Below are 13,561 nucleotides of genomic sequence, written 5' to 3'. Positions count from 1 at the left end.
TTTATGGCAGTGTTAACATGACTAAATGAAATATTCAACTTTAAAACCAAGGTGTGGGGCTTTACTATTTTCCAGTAAATAAGGGCTATAGATGTAAAATCTAATGCTAGAGGAAGGTAATTATTTGAAGACAAAGAACGAACACTGTTTTCACTACAATGTATTTTGGTGTTTGTTCCTGAGTGTGTTAGCACAAGCATGGCTCTCAGACTTTTGTTAGCAGTATGCATGAAGAGTTTCACAGTTTTTTGAGGGAAACTGAAATTAAAAAAATGAGTAACGGCCCAGCCTTCTTGTATATGAGGTTACAGATGTGTATTCATGCTCTTTTTCTGGAGCATTTTTATTGACGTTGTATCAAGATAAAAATTTTATGTGCATGTGTTCTACAGTTATTTATTAAAAAAAAATACTACTCCTTTGCTCCAGTAAGTTACTTGGCAGTTTTATCAAAGGTGGAAGTCTCACCATAGCCCTCTCAGCTGCAATGCATATCCAGTGTAGGATCTTAACCATGAGGCTGAATGAAAACAGCTGCTTCCTGCAGCAGCCAAGCACGCTTGGTACTCCACACAGCAGCTACTGATCAATGTGGTGGTGTCTGCCCCTTAAGGGAGCGTGGTGTTGTGTAACAGGAATTCTGGTATCAGGAATGAATTGGTGTTCTAAAAGCTGTTTTTTCCAGGCCAGAATTGGTGGCTAAACTTCCAGCTCCTGCCCCTGTGGTATTAATGCACCTCCCTCCCTTTTTCAGGCAGCAAACATACAAAGACATGGTCTCTCTATTGCCCTTGATCTCTCGGTCTCTACCTCTCTAATTACAGCTTGCTCACTTGCCCTCTCTCCACCTGCATCTCTCTCTCTGTACCTCACCTCCCTCTCTCTCAGTACATATCATCTATATCTATCTGTAGCTAGCTCTCTACCCATCTGTATCTCTCCATCGGTATCTATCTATCTTGGTATCTATCTATCTATCCCAGTATCTATTTATCTGTATCTATCGGTATCTATCTATCTTGGTATCTATCTAGGTATTTATCTATCTCTTATCTATCTCTATATCTATTGGTATCTATTGGTACCTATCTGTGTATCTCTGTCTCTCTCAATACATTGCGTTGGGGGGAAAAAAGCAAGTACCTCAATTATTTGGTCATAAGGGCAGTTTACTTGCACAACATTTTGCTGTTGAAGATGCACACAGGACAGTGCCGTTCCTCGTGACACTGCAACCAGAGGCAAGAATTAAGTGGTGCAGCCACAGCTCATCTGTCCAGTTCAGTGTCACCGGCACACTCCTCAGCTTTGGGACAGGAGACGGTCGTTGTTACAGCACAAAGCATTCACAAGTGACACAGGCTGGTTAAAAGCACTTGTTTATTGGTTACAATATCAACTCATGGCAACATCTTTCACTGAGCCACTGTACAAATACAAAGAAAAAGATCCATTGTGGAAAAAAAAAAAACCTATAAACAGAGTTCATAGCAAGTGATTTTTTTTTTTTTTTCACAGGGAAGTCTTTTTACAACAGCACTGTTAAAGAACAAATGGCACAAGTCCCTGGTTTTTTAATAGCTTAAATAAAAGCTTTTAAGACTGTTTCTGAATACATACACAATCCAAAGGCAGTGCAGAATCACTTCATAATTGGTAACATTACCAAAGTTTTCCAAAGTAGTCAGCAACAGGTATATATATATATAAAAACAAAACAAAACAAAACAAAAAACCCTAGCTGATGAGAAATGCTGGAACTTGAAGGCAAATTAAAATCAAGCATGTTTAGAAGCACTTTGTTTTGGACTCCTTTGGACGTAATATGTACTACAAGTGTTCAGATGCTTTTATTTTTTAAAAAAAGGAGAAAAACACAAATAGAGCACCATTGTGTAAGTAAAACAAAGGCTTGAAATATCTAAGACTATTCCACCGAAGTCCATATTAGTTAAACCTAAACATACTGTGTGGTATAAGAATGTCAGGCACATGTAATCTGTTATCAGTTATATCAATTAGTAACACTGTTCACACATTTACCATACAACACTGCATTAACATTCTGCATGTATTTTACATAACCAGCAATTGGATAAAAAGGCTTGTGGTGCCTCTGAAGTGTAGGAAGTAGTTTACCAGCATGCATGCCAGATTACTGTATACAAAGTGCACCATCAACCCATGCTTAATTACTTTTACAGGAAATGCTATCTCAAAAATCAGTCATTCTGCTACACGACCATTTATACCAACTAGCTGAGTTAGCCAATACTCTCACCAACATCTGAAAGCACAGCACTAAACCTAGTGGAGGTGACAGTGTCCTCAAAGAGGAAAGACTAAGCACTCTTGGAATGTTTTCACAATGTTTTCATTCCACCTTAAAGTAATGTGAACTTCATTGTGGGACAAGCGGTTACACAAACTGAATCGAAGAGTTAACTATTTCCAACCCATGCAGTACGGTAAGCACACTAGGACCGGCTGGTACACCAATTCAGCTTTGCCAAGGCAAGGTCAGGCCCTCTCCTAGGCAGGGGGAAAAGCCCAGTTCATCCACGTTCCCTTTCAAATGGTATATATTGTTGTCCATACACGGAACTATCAGTTCTGCCAGATACTGCAATTTAGCAAGGCAGAGGATAGCGATGTTTGGAAGACAAAAGGTCTGGAGACGGATGGAAACAGGTCCACGTTACTGGAGTAAGTGAGTATACATCAGCAAGGTGCCATGGAGAAGCTTTTTGTGGATTCCAGAATCTCTACCACTAACTGGGTGTCTGAGTCTACACTGGAACAAGCCCACGTTGGGCACCTGCCTGATTAGTATTCTATACTGCAAAGTTAAATCAACAGCAGAAAATGCTGACAAAGAACTGTACCTGAATAAAATAAACCTTGTTACACCAAGCACATAGTTCTGCTTTCCAAGCCGTAAGCGACTGACTTTTTAGAAGAGAGGCTGAGAAAGAGTCACCTTGCCACCATTTTGGCACCATGTTCTTAGTTACTCCATCTCTGTAATTCCAGAAGCCATTTGAAATTCAGATAATGACGTAGCTGGCAACCAGCTCTTACAGACAGGTTAGGAGGTACCCACTAGTGCTGCAAAATCTGCTGTACAATACGTAAGCGTGCTGGCATGGCGCACAGTTAGAAACCACACAAGCTGCATACGTCAGCCTACAATAAGCTATAGGCACATGCCATTTTCTTTGAGATTCAGAGCTTTGAGTAAAACCTTTTAAGTAAAACCTAGGAAGGGTTGTTTTATTACCTCTCTCATACTACACAGAGTTTGAGCTTTTAGCATTAAAACTGCATCCATTTTGGTAAGGGCATCGATCTTGAAAGGTCACTGATAGCCATTTAAAAAAGAAAAATACCACAGCCTGTGCAAGTTCACTATTTGGCCTCATATAATAATAATAATAATAATAATAATAATAATGTGTTACATTAAATCTGTAGGCTTTAAAAAAAAAATCTAAACTATATGCAGGACAGTAATTAAAAGAGCAAATGTCACCTTGGCAGGATCTATCACAAGCTTTCTACAGGTTCCCAAGAAGCATCAGACACCGTTTTCCCCAGCTGCGCTCGGGCTTCTTCCAGGTTTCCTTGTGCACCGACACAGAAGGAGCCACCCCAGGACCTGCAGCACTACAGACACCGGTTAACCAAGCAGCAACAGATGGCAGGTATTTGTACGATGCTTTTGGAAACCTCATTAACAAGTAGTTGGCATTCCTTGTTATTTATTTTCAAAGCAGCTGAATCCAACAGACAATTGCCCATGAAACGATGACAATGACATTATTGGCAGTAATACCTGTATGAGAGCCATTACCATGTTTACAGTCTACCTGAACTTTTAAGAAAAGTTATATACATTTGTAAAATTGTTTCTGGAGCTTCACAAGTAGAAACTAGGTTTAATACCAGAACGTAAAAATGGCACCTGTCTTCGCAGCAGTGTTGACTAGGAAATTGGTTCAAAACACACTTCTATGGAAAAAAAATTTTTAGAAAGAGAATATTTTCTTAAAATTCCTTCATAACAAATTTCCAGAATGATTCACTCAAGGCAGCTGTGAGTTAAAAAACAATAATCAAGTGCACCACTATAAAATAAACCAAGTCTGCAAGATCCCAAAGAGCTGCTCCCTTAAGGGAGTAACAAGAATGCTGTTACAGTTCTGCTAATGCAGACAGATCGTAAAGAAAATGCTGAGGAATTCCTGTGACATACAATACAGTGTGATTTTGGTCCTACACCACAGTCTGCTGTTAGTAAATGTACACTTCTCCAGCACAGGATGCGCCTTATTCTTTTATTAAGAGTTAACTACTGTGATTGATTGGTACATTTATTGGCACCTTCACTGTTACAGACATGGCAAGTTTACAGGCACAACTGGAAGTACTGAAATTTAGGATTACAAATGTCAGAAACTTGAGAAGCCACAAATCTGGTTTGGTATATTACAAGATACCGGGCACTTATATTTACTACCTGACCCAGAGATACCCAGCCTCCCCATAACTTCAGATGAAGGCAGATTAACATTATCTTCCAACTTGATGATTTAAAATTCAGGTATTTTTAAAATAAGTCACTTAAGAGAAGCCAATAGACTTAAGTCCCCTTTACAAAAACGCCACAGAAGTTCAGATTCCCCAGAGAACATCCACTGCAAATGCAGGCATGCTACCAGGCACCAAAAAGTTAAGCACTCTTCCCCGGGTCGTTTCAAATGGGCATCAGTCACTTGATTTTCCTGTTACCTACACTCAACTGTACTCGATCAGAGCCTATCATTTATAACCAAGTGACATCAAAATCAGAATAAAATCAGGGACAGGAGAGGAAATGGCTATTTACAGCGTCAGAGCTGCAGAACAACCAGCATCCAATAAGCCACCATGGTACAGACCTCTGTGACCACAAGAGAACAAGCAAGTCGCCAGGTTTATCGTAGGAAGTTTAAGGGTCACACAGGTAAGTAACATCATTCGGTTCATTTTAAGTGGCACAATTCCTTTTATAGTTCACACTGCACATAACTCACAACAAGTGCTTTTGGTTGCGGTGCGCTTTGGCAACCCCCTAATTTGGAGGCGGATTATCGGCGATTAACTGCACATTTACATCTTCTTTAGGAATCTAAGCAAAGTCGCCCTGAATGTCTCAGTTTGTTGTACTCATTGAGCAAGCTTTGCAAATACGCTGCTTTCTGCGCACTGAGCATCAGGCCAAATCATTTTGTTAGAGAAAATCAGCCAGAGTTTGGGATGGGCCAAAACTACCTCACGAAGTTAGAGCTGAATTGTCAAAAGAAACAGCACACAGCCACTTAACAACAGCAACACAGGTCACTTGGCATCCACAGCCACGGACTGCGTGGAATAGCAGATGTGAAAAGCTGCACTAAGGAAGCTAATACTTCTGGAACCAAGGTTTGGTTTTTTTTTTTAAATTGTTTTTGTTGTTGTTGCAAGTCTGCCCAGCGTTAACTTCTTGGTGTTTGGAGGCCTGTGACTGCCAATGGACGAACCAGGAACCACTGGCTTGAAGGAAGAACCCCCACGATTAAAAATAGGCAAGCAGGTCAAGAAGTGAGTGAATAAGGCTGCAGGTATTAACTGGGAGTCTCCAGGGCCTTTTAAAAAAATTCAAATGCCTTCCATTATAAAAACACATACATACCATTGGCTTCACTTTATCTACAGCAAATTCACAAAAACATTTAAAACAGCAATCTAGTTCATCCACTACAAAACTCAGAAGTGACATCTCGGGTTAAAAGCAAAGCTCTAAATGTAGTTCCTTAAAAAATGCAAACATATTTCTTTACATACAGACAAATGTTACATGATTGGCTGCTATAATGTGTATATTCTGTTATGTACAAGAAAAAAAAATACAGGATTAGCAGACTGAGCACAAGCAAAAACCCTTCAAGGACAATCTAACCAAACCACCAAAAACAAAAAGACTGGCTCTTAGTTTGTCGGTCACCATGATTATGTGTGCTGGCCCCTTTTAAAAAGTCAGTGATTTCTTCCCCCCTCCCCTATTTCTTCACTTGATTTTTTTCTAGTTTACAGAAAGCCTTTTTGTGTAATAATCAGTGAATAGAAAAACTTCACCTGCAAATACAAGGTAGAAATGTTATTTCACAGCTATAGGCTGCAGCATTGATCTCTCCAGGTCTCAAATGGAGAATGTACATGTTTGGCTCCCAGTTAATTCCAGATTCTGAGAAAACTGTCCCAAGACCCTGTAGCTACAGCCATGCCGTCATCAGTAACACCTAAACAGCTGACACGGTTGTCATGGCCAGCAAGGACACCTGGAAAAGAAGAAACAATGAAAGTTAATGTTCACAGGATGCCAAGGACTTCAGTGTTACTCTGCTCTCCCAGGTAAGTCTTCAAAATTGCTAAAAAAAAAAAAAAAAAAAAAAAAAAAAAGTTTTATGCAAGATCTAACCATCCTCCTGTCTTTACCCTGAAGGCCTATACACATCACAACAACCAGATCAAGAAACTCAAATAGGTTTTTAAAAAAATGTACACATAATATTGCCCCCGTTTTTCTCTCTGCCCTTATGACTTCTTCCTTCCGCCCCAAAGACCTCCTTCATCCCTGATCAGGCTCTCTACTGTTTTTGTCCTGGTTTTGGCAACGCTGTCCACAATTTCAGCCACCAAAAACTTCCAAAATCAAATATGATGTCTTCTGACAGTGCCGTGGATACAGGGACTACCTTGAGTTTCCCATGTTTTGTAAACTCTAAGGATTAGAAATCCCCATGTGTTGTGAAAAGCAGCACTGTAGCCTGCCTCTTCCACCCATTCTTGCATGTGCCTGCTCCGCCAAGGTACCACATCCAGGTCTAGTGAAACTCAGCCTGCCCACATCCCTTAGGGAAAAGGATGTATTTTCAGCCTGACCAGCAGAAGCAAGTTTCAGAACTGAACCAGGCCCCAGCTCCTACATTACTGTATGAAGTGAGAAAGCTGTAGCTCTGCTATAAATGTGCTGTCTCTCCTGACAGAAGTGACTAATTCAGGGACTGAAAGCATCCACTTGCCCTTCCTCTCAACAGCAGGAAATTATGGTCCCCAAAGTAAAAGACTACTGTAACTCACTACTATCTGAATTACTTCCTCTGCTGGGTGCAAGAGTCAATGCAAATGTACGATTTTGTATCACTTAATTTCATACGCTCCAGTGAAATTAATTTTCTGCACATGGAACATAATTTTGGAGGCTGTTCCTTAAGCCTCAAGAGCTGGCATCTTCCAGCACACAGATAAATAACGGCCAATACTCAAGAGCAGGAGTATCTCCCTGCCTGGAGCGTTTACGCTACACACCATACAGATGAAACTGCAATTTGATGCAACGGCTGGAAGATACAACAAAGTGCAATAAAATAAAAGGATGCCATTCAAAAAGACATTGTTAAAAGGAAGCAAAGTAGATTCTGTAACGTCAGCAGTACCACTGCCAATGAACTGGCTCTGCATTTTGCACAGATTGCAAATATCCATCTTCTGCAAAGGGAATGGAAAACTTCAGCTCCTTGCAGTGACGTGTGCTCACCTGCTCTCTCCCCTTTCAGAGTATCCCACACGTTGCAGTTGAAGTCGTCATAACCTGCTAGCAAGAGGCGACCGCTTTTTGAGAAGGCTACAGAAGTGATCCCACAGATGATATTGTCGTGCGAATACATCATTAATTCCTGATCTGCACGTAGGTCAAAGAGTCGGCAAGTGGCGTCATCAGATCCAGTGGCAAATGCATGTCCATTAGGGAAGAACTGAAAGTTTTAATTAAGAGACAGGAGTTTGACATCAGAAAAATACACTGTTCATGCATTATTTAAAAAACATCACAGGATTGTTTTGCCAAGGTGACCAGATAAAGGCAGAACAATTTATTTAAAGAAAAACTCCAAACCTGCATGTTAAAGAAATGCATACACACAGCTATGCGATCAAAGACTTCTAGAACAGTACTGGAGGACCTGAGTGACTGGAATTTTACCCAGGCAGGTCCTGCATGCGGTATAGCAGGAGTCAAAGGGGACACGACTAACTCCTACAAAACGAAGCAAAACAGAGTTACGTGCACCTGGCTGCGGGCCAGGGAGACCCGGGTGAGGCGGTACACAATGTTCTGTCTTGAGCCGGTCGGCAGGTTGGCTGAGCCAAGACAGAAGACTGCAAGCAAGCAATTCAATTTCCAAAAAAATCTACTCCAAATCAGAGTCATCCTTACAACCGCCAAATCGATTGAAATGGGAATGAAAAGGGCTCAGCACGTCTCAGGACGCAGGTCTAAGTACAGCAATTGCATTTTTCTGCTGGTCATGCTTCTGGTGTTTTCTCAGCCTTAACTGTTTTTCATGTTTATCAAAAACAGATGCAGCTTAGCCTTAGATTTCATTCCCTATTTATCAGAGCTTGTATCTTGCAGATCAGAACACCATGTTACTATGACAGAGAGGAAATATAATCCAGTTTATAAATATTACAAAATGATTCCAGGGATGAATATTCAACATAAGTCCTGATTTTAACTTTGCCTTCCAGAATATTTTGTTGAAAGCTCTTTTCAACAGAAAATATCAAGTACACTTTCATTGAACAAAAAACTTTAAGATGAGGATGCTTGCCTATTTTGCTCCCTCCCGGCATATTGCATTTATTTACAATTTTCAATTTTTAACACATTGCCACACTGCAAAAAGTTCTCCTCCTCCATTCTTTGCTTCTTAAAAAAAACCTAAGTTCTCAGCTAGCGAACAAAAACGTAACTGAAACAATTCCAAGAACGCTTCAATGCGTCATCGATAATGGTAATAATAATTCTGTTATAAGCCAGATTGTAAGTTTTAGACAACCTTCTTCGTTATATACAATTTAACAGTCTCTACCCAAACAAAATTGATTTTAAATAAAGGTAACCCAGTAGACTAGAAGCTGAATTCATGCAACTGTAGTTTTTAAACTCCTCCTTTCCTCCCATGTGGAAATACAAATGATCACTTACACAAACTGCGTTAATATCCGACACGTGTCCTGCGAACGACTGCCTGCACATTCCATCTCGAATATCCCACAGCTTTGAGGAGGCATCACAGGCACCCGAAACAAAAGTCCTCATATCTGGACTCAGAGAGAGACTCATCACATCGCTAGTATGCCCAGTGAATGTGGTGGTCTGTTGACCAGTTTCAATATCCCACAAAGCGCTGCAGATAAAGTGACAATGTGATGAATGCAAAGTTATGTGGTCATTTGAGAGTTTAAGTTTTAAATATAAATTAAGAAATTAGAGAGGAAAAAAAAAAAAAAAAAACGGAAAAAGGGGGGGAAAGGGGGAAAAAAAGCCAACAGAGCTGAAAAACTCACCAAGTGGTGTCTCCTGAGCTAGTGACAATTTGGTTGTCATCTAGAAAGCGACAACAGGACAAGTAACCTAAAAGCAAAACAGTTACGTTAGTTTCAGACCCAGGAGTAATAACTGAAGTTTCAAATCCAAGAGCAGTGACTAAAGTTCTCTTACAGCTAGTCTGTAAACCAAAACTGTTTCACAGTTCACAATACACCTTAAAGTGAGATTGTTTCATTTGGTGCAATAAAAAACAAAGCTGAAGCAGGAATATGGCTGACCTGTATGCCCTGGCAACTCTCGGCTCACTCTCACATTGCCCTCCCTGGTTTTTAAGTTGTATATGGAACAGATGTTGTCCAGTCCACCACAGGCAACGTAGTTTCCAGACGGTGCGTATGCGCAAGTCATCACCCAGGAGGATCTCAAAGGAATGGCGTGCATCTTCAGAAAAACAGAGCTCATGAATGCTACGTCACACGTAAGCTTTCATTATTCACTATATCAGTTAACAAATTATAGCAGATTAAACACACCAAGTGGATTGTTGAGCATAAGTTTCAGTATTTTGATTTTACAACATATTACAACTCATTTTACATTTATACATACATACATACTAGGATGAAAAATACCCATAGTCTCCAGGCTAGATACACAGAATTTCAGTACAACATCATTTAACAGCACAGCTATTCTAAACTTAAACATTTATAACATTTGTTTATTCTACTTGGATTTCTTTGTCCAATTCTTCTACATTTCTGAACTATAGGTTATAAAATGGGATGGTTGTACCCATGGAGATCGGATAGTTTACAGCAGCAGATCACCACTCCACACTCTACCTAAGCTTTCTTCATTTAACAGCCTCCTCTTTTTTTTTTTTAAAAAAAAAAAAGCACACAACTTTCTCTGCCCTCAAAACCAAAGCATTCCTGTAAATTCTGAGGTTGTGTATTTCTACAATTTAAAACCAAATTAGTTTCAGAAGCAATACCACAAAGGCAGAGAGCAATAGCTACAAGCTACTAGCAAACTAGAGCAGAAACATTCCGTACTACTCAGAACTATGCTTGAGACACAGCCTACAACACGTCTCTAGTATTCAGCCAGTCATGAAAGAAAAAAAAGATTGTCTGAATTAGAAAAAGACTGCTTTTCATTTTTGCCTTACAAACACAGAAAAAATAGACACAAACCACCTCAAATACACAAATTATGCATGAGTTGTTGATATGGATTATAAATAACTCTACCTTATTTGTTGTATAACTATCCCAAATAATTAATTTTCCATCTTGAGAAGCACTGACTAGTAGCCTAAATATAAACACAAAAAAATGTTAATATAAAATAAATAAAGAAAAACCTCAAAATAGACATATAGCATGCATGATTACCAAGTGACTCAGAAATTTTGTATTTTCATTATTACCCTCATTTTTTGGGGGTGGCAGTGCGCAACATTTGTTGGAAAGAATCTCCAGATATCTATATATTAACGAACCGAAGAATCCCCTGTGTCCGCAAGGGCTCATGATTAACAATGGATAGAACCAAATAACTTCCTGAAAACGTATTTTATGAACTCTCTCCACAGCTGCTTTTATTCTTCGTATACTAATATTTTAACTATACAGCTACACAAAAATAAACAAGAAATTTAAGGGAAAATAAATCTTATTTTGAGAGCAGATTCTAGATTATTTCTGGACTACATGAGGGACAACACATCATAAGGCTCTCGTAACATCTGACCATGAGGTGCTCTAAAGGCAGCACAACAAAATTCCCTCCTAGAAGTTAAACAACTTTTCCCACTATGTACAAAAGGATTTTTTTTTCCAATGAAATAAAATTTGTTCTTGCAGTTATTTTATATCTGTTATCGCAGAAGTCACATAATTATTTGACATCTTGGAAAATACAATACCCATCATGCCAAAACCAGGCCTCACCGCATACCCTCCTCTGCTTAGATAGACTCAAAGAACTTAGTTAAAACTAAAAGCAGGAAAAGGCAAAATGTCTGCGGTAAGAACAAGCAAAGCACCTCTCCTATTGCTCAAGGTTTCTCTGTTACCGCTATGCAATCCTCACCGTTTTTAAAAAGGGAAACTATAACCAAAGACAAAAACATGGCATGGTTGTGGTCCGTGATCCCCCCGCAGGGGCACCACCACCACATGGCTCCCCAAACTCGGTATTAACTGTGAAGCTGACAATCTGATTTCTCACCCTTACACTGCAGGTTTAAGGATCACTTGTACAAACCTTGAGTCAGATCCCCAATGCATAGCATAGATTTTGGCTAAATGACCTCTAAGCGTACGCCTTGTTCGCATTTGAATTCGCCCCACTGAATCCAGACTTGTTGTGATCTAAAAATAAATAAAACAAACCCCTGAGATACTGAGAACTATTTTTACTATACAAGATAACTACATACATTTGAACTTTGATAGAAAATAATCTATCTTGGCGTGCAACATTAGGGAAAAAAAAAAAAAAAAAGGATACTAGTGTACAACCCAGGATTAGGTCCATGCAACGCTGGGGAAAACAGATTTTACCGCAGACACACTAACACTTCACAATGGGTATACCTGAAACTTCAGAGTGTTTTTGTACAATAATACTATGTAATACTGAGGCCATTTCAAATCTGAAAGTTTTCAATTAAAACCAATGGAAGAAAATCCTCCAATATTTACTGCACTGTTACTTTTTAAAGCATGGCAGAACTTTAAATGCAAAATACTTTTGTTTTCAAAATACCACTAGAAGACATTTATTTGTTTCTAAATATACTAAAAACAATAAGCACACTCTGTTTAAAAGGTAAACTGGAAGCAGGACCCATTAAGGTGGTAGTGGGGGTTTTGACTGGTTGGGGTTTTTTTTCTATTTGTTTGGGTTTTGGTGGGACTGTTTTGTTTTGTTTTAAATAACTGTATAAATACACAGTGCATTTCCAAAGGCTTTTTTTCACTTTATTCTTTCAGTTACTAAACAGGAAAATGTTACAGTCATAAATTGCAGGGAATTTTATTTTTTTTTATGTCAAGTAACAGCCTATGCACCGAACCAAGAACATACCTGAGCAAGAGTCGTGTCGCTACATGCTTTCCTTGCATCCTGAAAACAAAGAATGGAACAATTTCAATCCAAAAGGCAACACTGAGCATCAACCGAGAGAAGGTGTCTAAAGGAAAAATAACTTTTCAGCTAGACTTCACCACACTCAGAAAGCCACAAACCAACAACAATTTACATGCCAATATGCCTCCTGTCACCCTGATGTTTTACTGTACAAGGAATCTAAAGCACCAGCACACAAGCTAGGGAGTAATGGAGGAAAAGGAACTTAGGAAGGGCCATGCCAGCAACCTTTGAGTCTCCCTTTCTACAGAATACGTGATTCAAAGGCATGTGGAGCCCTCCTAAAGTCCCAGCGCCTACCCTCTTCCCTGTATTCCTTCCCCAGTGTGGATGTGTTTGCTCAGGGTGTGCTGAGCCTCAAGAGAAGAGGAAGAACTGATTCACCTGAAAAAGCAACCACATTATACATGATTAGCAAGCTCTGGGCTAGATCAGGCTCTTGCACTAACTCCCCTTGCCATCACAGGTGTGACAATGCTAGTCATGAGAGGCAGGGTGAAACAGGCAGGATCTGGAGAGCAGGACAGACAGTAGGCTTACAGAAGCTTAAGCTGCTGATGCACTTCATACAAAATGAAGGAAAAAAATAATTAGTCATTTAACACCCTCATTCATTTCACAGAATGGATGCTCAGGTCTCCATACAGGTACTCCGTCTTTTTTTCATTACTTCAGACTCTACGTGCATATGACTGACTTTCTGCGTATTATTCAACCCTACCTACAAAACAGACTTCAGTTTCGTTTGTATCATCAGAGCAACAGATTGGACACCTGATACAGGCAAGCACCATCCAGCCTAGTTTGCAACACTCTGATTTTGCAAAACTTGGTTTCAGTTACAGCCGCAAACGCACTGCACTCCTGCAACTCACACTCCATCTTTGAAAAACAAAAACAGGCACACGGTCAGCAACCACTTCTGAGAAACATGGTTTAAAACAATTGACTAGAAATTAGACAGTAACTCTACAGCACAAGTTA

The 13,561-nt window shown here is 39.6% G+C and overlaps 1 protein-coding gene across 1 annotated transcript in view; it reads right to left on the bottom strand.

Moving 5' to 3' along the window:
* Positions 1-1,363: 1,363 nt before the first annotated feature.
* Positions 1,364-13,561, bottom strand: part of GNB4 (G protein subunit beta 4) — a 34,645-nt gene continuing 22,447 nt past the window's right edge. The window contains exons 3-10 of the mRNA XM_086755173.1: positions 12,515-12,553; positions 11,690-11,796; positions 10,672-10,735; positions 9,694-9,856; positions 9,433-9,499; positions 9,071-9,272; positions 7,619-7,835; positions 1,364-6,359 (exon numbers count right to left, since the gene is read on the bottom strand). Coding sequence (XP_086611299.1) covers positions 6,253-6,359; positions 7,619-7,835; positions 9,071-9,272; positions 9,433-9,499; positions 9,694-9,856; positions 10,672-10,735; positions 11,690-11,796; positions 12,515-12,553 — 966 coding nt within the window. The 3' untranslated portion in view covers positions 1,364-6,252. The remainder of the gene's footprint in view (positions 6,360-7,618; positions 7,836-9,070; positions 9,273-9,432; positions 9,500-9,693; positions 9,857-10,671; positions 10,736-11,689; positions 11,797-12,514; positions 12,554-13,561) is intronic.

Source organism: Chlamydotis macqueenii, chromosome 9, assembly GCF_036417535.1.
Source record: "Chlamydotis macqueenii isolate bChlMac1 chromosome 9, bChlMac1.mat, whole genome shotgun sequence".
In the NCBI taxonomy this organism is placed as follows: domain Eukaryota; kingdom Metazoa; phylum Chordata; class Aves; order Otidiformes; family Otididae; genus Chlamydotis; species Chlamydotis macqueenii.
The sequence above is the reverse complement of the archived record's forward strand: the minus strand, read 5'-3'. Positions and strand labels throughout refer to the sequence as shown.